The following is a 13176-nucleotide window of genomic DNA, read 5'->3' on the forward strand; positions in this document are numbered from 1 at the left end:
ACAAAAGATGCACAACGCTACAACACGCGACATCGTGCACAGAACCTCGTTAGACTCAACCCAGGACAGTGTGTGTGGATTAAGGACCAAGGAGCGGAAGGAGCCATCATCGAAAGACATGCTTCCCCACGATCATATCTGGTAGAGGGACCTCACGGGACCATCAGACGAAACCGGCGTCATCTCATCCCAATGAGGTCCTCGTCTGAGCAGAGTGGCTGTGATGCAGCGTTGCAGTCTTCGGGAGGCTATCCAGAAAGTCCATCAGCGGAACCACTACAGCACAATCTTCCAGACCCACCACCCACTCCTACTACCAAGACCAGGTTTGGGAGAGTCGTGGTGAAACTTGGACTTATGATTTTTTTCTCCCCATTTTTCCTCCTACTTTCAGGCTCTGCTTGCGGGGTTGTTTATTTAAAAAAATGGGGGTGGGTATATAACGAATATTGAGATGTACTTGTACATACTGTTCTTTTTTTCCGTACAATGTTCAGCCCATTACAGAGCATAGAGGAGGATCAGTTAAGATGGACCATCACGTTATTGTTCTCAAATGGATTGTCTCAAATATGTTTGTTTGCAATGTTTGTTTTTCCTATGCGATCCCTTGGCACAGTCTTAGAGGCCGTTTAATGCGGAGACGGACTGTTAGAAAGTGCCGCTAGACACAGATGAAGCTGCGGCTGAGTTAGAGATGATCGACCTTTGTGAGGAAGATCAATTGAAACCTGCTTTAAGGGAAGGGACCATTGAGTTCAAGAAACGCGTGCCAATGGACAAATACCCCAATGTCAAACCGGCTGCGCTTAAGATACTGTCAATGTTTGGGTCAACATACGTCTGCGAGTCTGTGTTTTCTACCCTGAAACATGTGAAATCAAAGCATCGAGCGGTTCTGACCGACACTCATGTAAAAGAATTGCATCGAGTGGCAACAACAGAATGCAAGCCAGATTTAATGAGGATTGTTCAAGACAAAGAATGCCAGAAATCCCACTAAGCAACATGCAAACTATTGTCAATTATTACATTTTTGTTTGTGGACTTGGTTTTACTGAGTTTGTGTGTGGAAAGACAGTGTTCTTTGTTGCCTGTGGTTTTAGTACTCTCGGAGTCAATTTCCAATATATTTGCTGATTTTGTATTTAAAAGGTGATACTTATAATAAATCTGTCTGAGCAGAGGTCTGTGTGTGTGGCGGATGGGGCGACCCAATCGGACCCAGCGTGCAAGGCACTTTTAATGACTTTAACAAACATAATAAACACAAAAACGCCAATTTGACGGGAGAGAGAGGGGAGCTGCTGCGTGTTCACGCACCACCATCTTGATGTGGCTCTTTGCAGTAACATAGTAAAAAATGTGGCTCTTAGTCTCTGACTGGTTGGCCACCCCTGCAGTACTGTTTTTGAATGGGAGGAATGTCGGTGCCATTCGACTTTTATCGCTGGACAGCTCTGGGGCCATTGTGCTTTTTTTGCGCCTGTAATGGGCAGCATCTTCACAGGCCCGCTTTGTTCAGCGGAAGGTCGGTGCTGTTGGACAGTCTGCGGCTGGATGGATACATGGCTTGAGGAGCCCGCGATAAGAAGGAAGGAGCGTCAGCGCAGAGCGCCGATGCGTATATGGAACTGTCGCGGGATGGAATTGACGCTTTGATCTCTACTCTTTCATCTGCAACTGCTTTATGTGACAAAGGGTACAGAAAGTGCTTAAGAATGAATGTCTCTCTGTGTCTTTGTGTTGTCATGTTATTTGTTATTTATTTATTTTTTGTTCTTTTGACTTCAAGACGGCGCCGCGAGAGTGGCTGCCTTTCCAGCAGCTCCTGTGTTTTGCTTTTCTACTTTCATTTCTTTCATAACTTTGCTGCTGTGAAATGTAAATTTCTCCACTGCGAGACTAATAAAGGCAAATCCAATCCAATCCAACAGATGAACGAGTTGGTTCTCAACTGCCGAATATACTGCAAATAAAGACGGAACCACAGAGAGCCAATGATTCCACAACCGTACCCAGGCCGACCATGGGAAAAGCTAGGAGCAGATTTGTTCATGCTCGGAAACAAGACCTACTTGCTGGTTGTAGACTACATGTTAAGGTATGTGGAAATAGCTCTGTTGGCCTCCACAAAATCGAACGAGGTAATCCACCACCTCAAATCAATCTATGCACGCCATCGGATCCCAAACCTTCTGGTTTCGGATGGAGGGCCTCAGTTTTCCGGAACAGTCTTCACAGCGTTTGCAGAGTCCTATGGGTTCCGCCAAATTACAAGTAGCCCACAATACCCACAAGGCAATGCCGAGGCAGAACATGCAGTTCAGACGATCAAAAGCCTCTTGAAAAAAGCAGACGATCCCTATCTGGCCTTGCTCGCGTAAAGTGCTACCCCTCTTGAAAACAGGTACAGCCCAGCTCAGCTTCTCATTGGGACGCACGACGGTGCCCGTTCTTCCTGTCCTGCTTAACCAAGCCATCCCCGACCGAGAAGCCATCATCCAGGAGGAAGATGAAAAGAGGACAAAAGATGCACAACGCTACAACACGCGACATCGTGCACAGAACCTCGTTAGACTCAACCCAGGACAGTGTGTGTGGATTAAGGACCAAGGAGCGGAAGGAGCCATCATCGAAAGACATGCTTCCCCACGATCATATCTGGTAGAGGGACCTCACGGGACCATCAGACGAAACCGGCGTCATCTCATCCCAATGAGGTCCTCGTCTGAGCAGAGTGGCTGTGATGCAGCGTTGCAGTCTTCGGGAGGCTATCCAGAAAGTCCATCAGCGGAACCACTACAGCACAATCTTCCAGACCCACCACCCACTCCTACTACCAAGACCAGGTTTGGGAGAGTCGTGGTGAAACTTGGACTTATGATTTTTTTCTCCCCATTTTTCCTCCTACTTTCAGGCTCTGCTTGCGGGGTTGTTTATTTAAAAAAATGGGGGTGGGTATATAACGAATATTGAGATGTACTTGTACATACTGTTCTTTTTTTCCGTACAATGTTCAGCCCATTACAGAGCATAGAGGAGGATCAGTTAAGATGGACCATCACGTTATTGTTCTCAAATGGATTGTCTCAAATATGTTTGTTTGCAATGTTTGTTTTTCCTATGCGATCCCTTGGCACAGTCTTAGAGACCTTTCAACCACGAGGCAGAATAATCCTCAAGGTCTGTTGAATCATTGATAGTCTATCCAATGATTCTAGAAAGGGGAGATGTGGTGTGATTGACAAGATCAGTGGCGCTGGGCGTTGACATCAGCAAGGACCAGAAGAGGGAGTGACTGGGGAAAAGGCATTGCATTGGAGGCAAACTTTGCTGCTGTGAAATGTAAATTTCTCCAATGCGAAACTAATAAAGGCAAATCCAATCCAAAATAAAAGTTACCTACATTAACGCAACAGCTGGACTCACATGTGCCTTATTTGACAACACGACAGTAGCTGGATCCTCGGTTTTCCCAGGATCTCCTACACTCTGAATAGCTTTCACCACTGCTGCTCAGGCTTCTGTGCGAGGGACATGTTTATTCTTTTAATGAGTGGAGTTAGATAAGTGTCTTCTCCAGTTTTGGTCTTCTTATGATATATCAGGTCAGGTGATCTACCTCCAGATCACCTGCTAAGATTCGCAGCCCTAAGTAGGCCTGTAGGTTGGTCTCATCCCTCTTTTTCAAGTTGTTTCCATAGTTGAGAAAAACCTTCGGATTTGTCAACTCAGGATTACTTTTCTATTGCTGGTGTGATAAACAGGTTGAATGGAGGTACAATGAGGGTCCTGAAAATTATTGATCATACTCTGAGTTATATTCCTCCTCATTTTCTTCTGATACATTGTCCACTTCCTCTTCTGAATCAGTTGTTTTGCTGGATATCAGCAATAAAATCAGCACTAGAGCCTCTTCAATGTAAAAATGTATTACCACGGCATCAGCACACAGAGAAGTTATAAAATTTCAAGTAAAAAAAATATCATTTAGTGTTTTTGGGGAATTTTTATCACAGTATTGAGTCATTTTGACCCAAAGACCACAGGATGGTTAATCTGATTAATTGTCATGCGTTTCTGAAGAAAAGCATGTTGTAGAGCAGGGGTCGGGAACCTATGGCTCGCGAGCCATATATGGCTCTTTTGATGATTGCATATGGCTCGCCGATAAATATTACATATTATAATACAGTAAAATCTCGTTATATCGATATCGGATACAGTAAAGTCTCGTTATATCGATATTCAAGGGAGTCCGAAAAAATATCGATATAACCGGGACTATCGATATATCCGACCCTGTTTGCATGTAATTTTCTCCGTGCGTGCATAGAAATAGTATCGATATAACCGGGACTATCGATATATCCGATATCGATATAACGAGACTTTACTGTATATCGATAGTCCCGGTTATATCGATATTTTTTCGGGCTCCCTTGAATATCGATATAACGAGACTTAACTGTACATATTGTCGTTTTTTTCGTCGTTCATTTCCCGTTGGGGCTGCAGTTGGCGGAAAGCGCCATTTTGATTGGATGACACTGACCTAGAATGGCCGAAAGCGCCATGTTGATTGGATGATAGTGGCCGTCATGTTGAAACAGGTAAACGCCCAACTAGTGCACTTCACGCCCAACTAGTGCACTTCAGCGTGAAAGCACCGGAGCATTAGAGGAGAGAAAATGTTCTGATTCTAATTTGCAATGAAACAATACCATCGATAAAACAGTCGAATGTCAGTGACATTTTAACAATCCCCATGTTAACGTAATAGATTGCAGATAGCAAGTGTAGAAGCTTATGAGCCGTGTGCAGGCTAGCGAGCAGTAACTTCGCCTCTGGACCGGCAAATTGAATTTCATTCCGATCGTTTTCCTGGATTTTTACCAAACACGAGGAACGGAAAACCATCCATGATAACGGTGAGTACTATCACAAAGTTATTTTAAATAATACATTCTGATATTTTGTTGAAAAGTGGCCGCGCGTGCGCGCGTGTGTGTGTGCGCGCGCACGCGAGCGTGTGTATGTGCGCGCGCGCGTGCGTGTGGCTCTCGCTGAAAAACATTTCTAAATATTTTACTTTTATGGCTCTCTTAGTCAAAAAGGTTCCCGACCCCTGTTGTAGAGGGTGATCAAAAATACAGATCAAGTTGATGAGAGAATGTGCATCATCAAAAGAAGAGCTTTTCCCTTCGTTTGCACATGGGAAAACATGACCCAAAGTGAACAATTAGAATTATTAATTTATGTTCCTGTCAACATGTAGTGAAGAGCAACTTGCCTGGGCCGATACAGAATCCAGCGATGATGCCAACGACACAGCATACACTCACATAACGCATTAGAGTTAAATGAGTCTGAAAGAAGAAAATGTAACAAAATAGAAAAAAAAAACACTTCATTACATCCAACATTTTCTGGTCCTTCTCTTTGGCACATTGCCTTCGATAATAAAATATGAAAGTACCCAATTTACAATGTACAGTGAGACCTCAATTTACGAACTTAATTGGTTCCCAGACAGAGTGTGTAAGGCGAAAAGTGTCTCAAAAAAAAAAAAAAATCCCATAGGAAACCATTAAAATGGGAATAATCCGTTACCGGGTTTCCATAAAATATACTTTTCAACTTGTCATGATGCCAAAAGAAATGTTAAATAATTTTGTGTTTTCTGGAGTTGGGCGACCACTAATTGACTCTGAGAAGGTGATTGCAACCACCTGGGAATGGCTAATTGCCGCTGGGACCTGACTGGCCAGAAGCTCAGGTGAAGCACCTTTAAAACCAGACTGAGCCAGTCACTTCGAGGAGGAAGAAGAGGGAGAAAGGACAGCCTGGAGAGCAGTTACCTGTGGTCTGCCGAAAACTGATATCAACCACAACTTCAAATAAAGAAAACTCACAATACCCTTCCTGCATCTGGCTGCAACTTTTATCATCTTTCCACCTGCTTGCTGTCTCGTCGCACAACACAACTAAATAAGCCTGAATGCATGAATTAGCCGTGCTTTCTCGCAAAAAATAGCTTTACTCACGCTGTCGGCGATAGCTGCTTTTCCCTAATCCAAATTAGCAGAAGTTTTTAAACTTCTTCGATTGCCCGAGACCGTCGCTTTGAGAGCACGGAAACACCTTTTGCAACAGACGCACCTTTGATGGCTTTTCTGTTCCGGAAAATGGTATTAATGGTTGACTTAGCATAGCCGTGCTCGGCCACTAAATCACACAAACGCACACCTCGTTCGTTTTTTTCAATTATCTCCTTCTTAGGGACGGTGATTTTATTTTGTGTCTTTTTGGGTTGAACACGAGCCTGTGGTGGGTTTTTTTTTCGGTCCCATCATAGTAAAATTATCAGCAAAAAGCTCCAAGTAGGTGATCGACGTGTGCATTCAATAAGAGGGGGTGTAGAAAGTTGCGCCGGCTGGAGCGCTGTTCGGTCGTGTGCTTCCGCCGAAGATCACTTCGCCAGATCCAAAGGTCGTGTGCTTGATGGACCAGCCGTGGTGGGTGTGCATTATGAAAATAGTGCTTATTATCAGGTTTAATTTTCATAAATTTGACGTTCGTAAGATGGAAAGTTCGTAAGATAAGGTGTTCGTAAGTTGAGGTCTCACTGTACTGGTATGAATTAGTATTGCCAGTGTTTGAAATAACGTCTGCCCGGAGGCCCGAGGCGTGCAACTTTTACGTCGGGCGTACAACTTTTACGTCGGGCGTACAACTTTTACGTCGGGCGTACAACGAAACGATTTTTTTTTCAAAATCAAACGTTTGTTTTATTGAATAAAGCAAAAGCTACAAGCAAATCACTGTAAGCCACATGGACTCCTCTTTCTAAGCGTCTTTCAAAACTCTCAAGTACACTTTACAGTCACTGTATAGTCCGAAGCACGAAACAGGCTTCTGATTGGCTGCCGTGCCGAGTAAGCAAATTGCCAAATGAACGTTCGTTTGGCAATTCGCAGTCTGTGGCTGAATGGGTTGGGGAGCCGAACATGAGAAGAAAGGAGCGTCAGGACAGCGTGCCGATGTGGAACTGGGAGTCGCGGTTTGGTGTCAGTGAATTTACATGGGGCAGGAGATGTCAGACTTTCTCCTTTTTCGTCAATCAACAATACAGCTTCTCATTTGCTTTCAAAACGTAGTTTATAGAAGACGTGTGCACATTTTCAGCATGGTGTCCTTGATCCACTGATGAAACGACACTTTGATCCTTTCCTCTTTTAACAATAGCTACTTCAAATAACAAGGAGTATGCATAAAAGTGGTTGAGATTGGGATTAAACCAAATGTATGTTGTTAATATGACTACAAGATGGCACCACGAGAGTAGCTGCCTTTACAGAGCTCCGAGACTTTTTGTTTTACACTTTCTTACTTTCGAAACATTGGTGGTGTAAATTAGGAATTTCTCCATTGTGAGACAAATAAAGGCTTTCTTTTTCTTATAATTATTTCTTAAATATTCTGATTTGTCCACCTATGTTCGAATGCGCTTATTGTCTGTCACAAGGGGCACTGGAAGCCATGCTAGCTTTCTTGGGGCAGTAGGCTGGTACATCCTGAACGGATTACCAGCTAATTTCAGGCCACACTGAAATGAACAACCACCCTTGCTCACACTCGCACAGAGGGACAATACCGAATTTTCCACCAACCTGCCATTGCACAGGAATGCTAAAGCCTCCACTGTACGGCCAACGTGAGAGTCAACCAATGGACTGCCCAAAACATACATTTTCGGGATAGTAATCTATAGACATAGTCTGGATCAACTAACATAAATCAGTGCCAGTGTGACCTATTTCTCCAAGAATGTAAATATGCTCACCTGTAAAATTAGGGTGAATGTTATGCCAGCACTGCAGATGCCCATTATGGTGAACCCTCCCACCATAAGAGGTCTCCTCCCCAGCTTCTCTATGGTAAAACACTGCAAGAGAACATGTTTGTGGAAAAGATACTTCTTCAATTAATTAAATATTTTGATTGCACACTTAAACATACCCCAATGAGTCCAGCAATTATCTCTATCACTCCTGTGCCTGCTGTAGTGTACGGGATCTCTGGTGTTGGTATCCCTGCGTTTTCAAATATGTCATTTGTGTAGAACCAGATCTATAAAGAAAATGTTTCATATTAATTTATCTATATATATACACACACACACACACACACACACACACACACACACACACACACACACACACACATACACACATGCACACACACACACATGCACGCACACACACACACAAACACGCAGCCCTTACAGCATCAATTCCAGACAGCTGCATCCCAATGTTGATGACCACCACACTGAGGACTTGCCAGCGAACTGTGTCATCAAGGAGCAGATTCCAAACTGACAGTGTCTCCAGTGATGACAAGGAACGCTGCTCTTCTTGCATCTCCTCAATCTCAGCCTGGATGTTACAATTGGCTCTGTACCACTTCAGAGCTAGGGAAAGCAAACTGTACGTCATAAACAAAACCATAAAAAGCACACATTCTTCTGGAAGTTCAATCACAAAGTAAAATTTAAGCTTACCATTTCATACATGGCGACATACACGTCACATGCCCTGATCATACTAAAGGCAATAACAGCCTCCAAGAGACATCACCTTGTCTTTTTCCTGTGTGTGTTTCTCTGTTTGTCGTGTGTGTGTGTGTGTGTGTGTGTGTGTGTGTGTGTGTGTGTGTGTGTGTCCTGCAACAGGACACGCCACTAATCAATTACGCGGCTTGTGGTTGTGTTAGCTGCTAAATCTCGGTTCTCATTCTTCCAGTCTGCCCCTTTTTTACATTGAACCCTATGGATAAAATGCAAGCCAAATGCTAAAAACAACATTTTTTTCCCCATAATGACACAGAGTATTTACATGGCGTATGGGCAAGCTAAAATATTTCCAATGACATTAACATGTTTTAAAATAAACATTAAATGATGTTTCAGAATATTTTTATGCACGTGGTGCATGATTTTCAATTCAGGATTTTCCCATATTGATGTGCAGATATTTTTAGAATTTATTAATACATGCAAAGTTGTTCAAATACCTTGAGAAAGTAGAATGCACAAACCCCAAAGACATTGGGTGATTACAATAACAATGATGGGATGACGACCTTATGATGACGGACTGGCAGGTCAACTGCTAACGAACGACAGACCGGTGAAATTTCTTTATGTGCCCACCACCATTGGTCCCTTTTTTACTAACTTAAAACTGCAATTTAGTGATGAATGACGCATGGTTGAACAAACGCTGATGGACTGACAATGACAGATACACCCTTGTGCAAATTAATTGCACCACCCTGTTATTTTGGCATAAAATTGATTGTTTAAATCTTTTGACAACTCAAATGATTCAAATGTAAATTTTAGTCAGAAGTGTGTCCTCCCTTGTTCTTTATCACCTTAGCGATGCATTTTAGCATGGAATCGACCAGATTTTGACAGTTGTAGATGATTGGATTGGATTGGATTGGATTGGATTGGATTGGATTTGCCTTTATTAGTCTCGCAATGGAGAAATTTACATTTCACAGCAGCAAAGTTATGAAAGAAATGAAAGTAGAAAAGCAAAACACAGGAGCTGCTGGAAAGGCAGCCACTCTTGCGGCGCCGTCTTGAAGTCAAAAGAACAAAAAAAACAACAACTAAATAACAAATAACATGACAACACAAAGACACAGAGAGACATTCATTCTTAAGCACACCACAAAGACACAGAGAGACATTCATTCTTAAGCACTTTCTGTACCCTCTTTGTTACATAAAGCAGTTCCAGATGAAAGAGGAGAGGATCAAAGCGTCTCTTCACCAGTGGATCAGGGACATCATGGTGGAATGTGCACGTCGACTACAAGCTAAATGTTGAAAGCAAACACACAGCTGTAGCATCCATTGATGAAAAGAGATTGTCTCACATCTCCTGTCCCCCATAAATCAGCTTCAATTCCATCCCGCGACAGTTCCATATACGCATCGGCGCTCTGCGCTGGCGCTCCTTCCTTCTTATCGCGGGCTCCTCAAGCCATGCATCCATCCAGCCGCAGACTGTCCAACAGCACCGACCTTCCACTGAATAAAGCGGGGCTGTGAAGATGCTGCCAATTACAGGCGCAAAAAAGCACAATGGCCCCTTTGGTGTCCAGCGATGACAGTCGAATGGCACCGACATTCCTCCCATTCAAAAACAGTACTGGCATATCCATGCTGCCGAAAAGGCGCAACCGCTCAGAACAGTCTCCTCCTTGATGAATGTCGAGGTCAAAAATGCTGAAAAACAATCCGTATCCGTTCCACACGACGCACAACAACACAAAGTGACAAAAGAAAACACAAAAACAAGACAAAAACAACAAAAAAAAAAAGCAAGGCTCATCAGAGCACTTGCTGACGGCTGCCTACTCGGGCGCCATCTTGGACTCCTTTAGATGGAAGGGTCCCTGTACCAGGTCTTAATTATTGCACCAATTAGGGCATCTTGGTTGTGCAATCTTTCTCACGCAGACGAATCTTGATATTGACAATAAATTCTCAATCGGGTTCAAGTCTGGCGAATTGCCAGGCCAATCGATCACAATAATGTTCTTCTGTGCAAAGACATCCGCAGTGTTGTATCCATCTCGTTGAAGAAGAACTGGTTTATAAGTCAAAAACCCCATCTTTTTATACTCGACGGAAAGGGGATTAGGTCTTGGTAATCCATTAATTATCCAATCAGAGGCCTGGCAAACAAGTAATTCGGGAATGTAGTAGGTGAAGTACATCAGACAGACTCCACCCCTATCATGGCAAACATTGTTCATAACATTTCACAAGCTTTAGAATGATTTAAACCAGAAAACAGTCAAGATCACATGGTGCTGCAATTAATTTGTACAAGGGTGTAGGTGGGCGGGCCACGAGTGAATGATAAATGATGGAATGGCAAAATGTATTGGCACCCATCTAATTTCACTTTTGACTCAATATTTGATACTTGCTCCATTGTCCTACTAGACAAACTAAGTAGTATTTGTGAATGAGAACAACGTCACACACTTGCACATTTGGGTTGATCCTGCCCCTAAAGTTATGCCCCTGGGGCTTTATAATCATGCATCAGAATGTTCTTTTTTTGGTGAGGTAAAAATATGTCCCCCTGACCTGTGATGGTGGCATGGACATTGTGCTTCTCAATCAGCAAGTATCTGGGGCTCTCTGGGAACCATGGTAACAGCAGCAACTGTACAAATGTAGGCACCACCACCACAGAGAGAAACAGAGGCCAGTGTTCTTCCTGTATTATAATATAAGTAGTACACATATTCAAATCATATTCAACAATTACAATACAGCACAAGGAAACAAGTCAAATTAATGACAAAATGAATAAGTACAACAAATACTGTTTTTACAAATGCTGCTAGGCAAGTGAGAACGCTCGCTGACAATATCATATATAATATATAAAAGCTACACTTACCAATATGCAGAGGTATTTTATAAAATAATGTGATAAATTTGTTTTATTTTTACAAGATTAGATGTAATTTATTATCACCCCACAGACATCGTGTGTGCAGCTGTAACAAATTGTGTCATCATTGTGTTTGCCCACTCAGTAAAGTTACAATTCTGTTTTGTGAGCACCTATTTCAATTCAGGTTTAAGACAGGGATAAAAACAAATGACCGGACTGCATAGAAGCTCTGTTTTTAGATTGGTTTCATGACCACTTTATGGAGATTAGACAGAATAGAAGTTATCATATTTAAAAGTTTCATGCTGTTATACTAAAATACACAATTAAAGCACAGAGAAACCTGGGTTAAATCTGAGATAAAAGACACAGCTTGTTAACCTGGCATCTTCATCTAGGAGATCTGGCCTTGAACAGAATTTAGGACTTGAGAAACTCCTTCAAAGGAATAATTTAGGACTTCAAACTCCCTCACAGGACGAACTCATTAGCCGGGTTACAAAATCGGTTCAGGGAACGACAACCAATTAAAATGTCTATGCTCTATTGTTTATAGCTGTTGGTGATTGGGACGTCCAGGCGCATGGTATTCAAATCAAGAAAAACTATGTTTTTGCATTTACTTTCAATTTGCATTCACTCTCTATAAATAGCTTGGCAGAGGGCTGCTGAATTTGGGTGTCTGTCTTGATGGCTGTGTCCCCTGCCGGCAGTAAAAGACAATCTTCCCGTTTGAGCCTTTATCCACAGTGTCTGATCGAATATCTCTGACACATATACCTTGCAATGGACTGTGCATGTTTGCCAGCTGTACACATGCTGAAATACATCATCACCATGCCTGTTTCCAGAGACGTGCATAGACAGACACAAGGGCGCATCCACAAAGGTTTGCACATTTCCCATACAAACAGCAATGTCTATGAGGCCAGGCCTTTTCTCTGTAGACAACCGTATCATGCAGCTAATTCTTGTTTAAAGGAAGAGTGATGACACTGAACCTGACTAGAAGTTATGGATTTAAAACGTACCTTTCCTAATAATTCTTGTAGTCCAAGGATTTGAGCAGCAAAGACTCCAATGCCAATAAAGATACTTGGCACCAGACCCAAAAAGCCCCTGAGATTCTTTGGTGCAATCTCACCGAGGTACATTGGAACGACACTGAGTGAGATTCCTGTCGTAATATGAAAGACACATGACACAATTTAAACCAGATTGGAATTGTAATCAGAATCAGAATTATCTTTATTGCCCAGTATGTAGAACACACAAGGAATCTGTTTCCGGTATAACGCGCTGCACTCGTATCATTGTCAAAAAATTGCAAAGAGGCACTATCGATGAGAAGGTTTCTTCAGCCGTCATCTGTACAATTTTGAAGGTTTCGGACGAAGCCTCAGCGGCTGACGAAGCCTCTTGGATAGGAGGCGAAACGTCCGAAACCTTCACTTTTGTACAGATGACGGCTGAAGAAACCTTCTCATCGATGGACCACTCCTGTACGACTGAGAGCTTACACAGACGAGCTGTACAGTTGGTTGAGAAAAACATTGAACCATGTTAAAGTGATCAGTCGCTGTATTAGAACAAGTGTGCAATTGCGCAGATGACCTTCAGCGCCTCAAATTGTCTCGTGCTGGAGATTAGTGACAGTGGGATGCTGTTCCACAGGATT

At 42.8% G+C, this 13176-nt stretch overlaps 1 protein-coding gene across 1 annotated transcript in view; it reads right to left on the bottom strand.

Annotated features, from left to right (window-relative positions):
* slc2a15a (solute carrier family 2 member 15a) overlaps positions 1 to 13176 on the bottom strand; it is a 40674-nt gene that overhangs the window by 20915 nt on the left and 6583 nt on the right. The window contains exons 5-10 of the mRNA XM_089012434.1: positions 12530 to 12675; positions 11183 to 11315; positions 8292 to 8479; positions 8026 to 8136; positions 7850 to 7951; positions 5297 to 5372 (exon numbers count right to left, since the gene is read on the bottom strand). Coding sequence (XP_088868560.1) covers positions 5297 to 5372; positions 7850 to 7951; positions 8026 to 8136; positions 8292 to 8479; positions 11183 to 11315; positions 12530 to 12675 — 756 coding nt within the window. The remainder of the gene's footprint in view (positions 1 to 5296; positions 5373 to 7849; positions 7952 to 8025; positions 8137 to 8291; positions 8480 to 11182; positions 11316 to 12529; positions 12676 to 13176) is intronic.

This window comes from Hippocampus bargibanti, linkage group LG13 (genome assembly GCF_051943395.1).
Source record: "Hippocampus bargibanti isolate YZ-2025 linkage group LG13, ASM5194339v1, whole genome shotgun sequence".
Classification (NCBI taxonomy): domain Eukaryota; kingdom Metazoa; phylum Chordata; class Actinopteri; order Syngnathiformes; family Syngnathidae; genus Hippocampus; species Hippocampus bargibanti.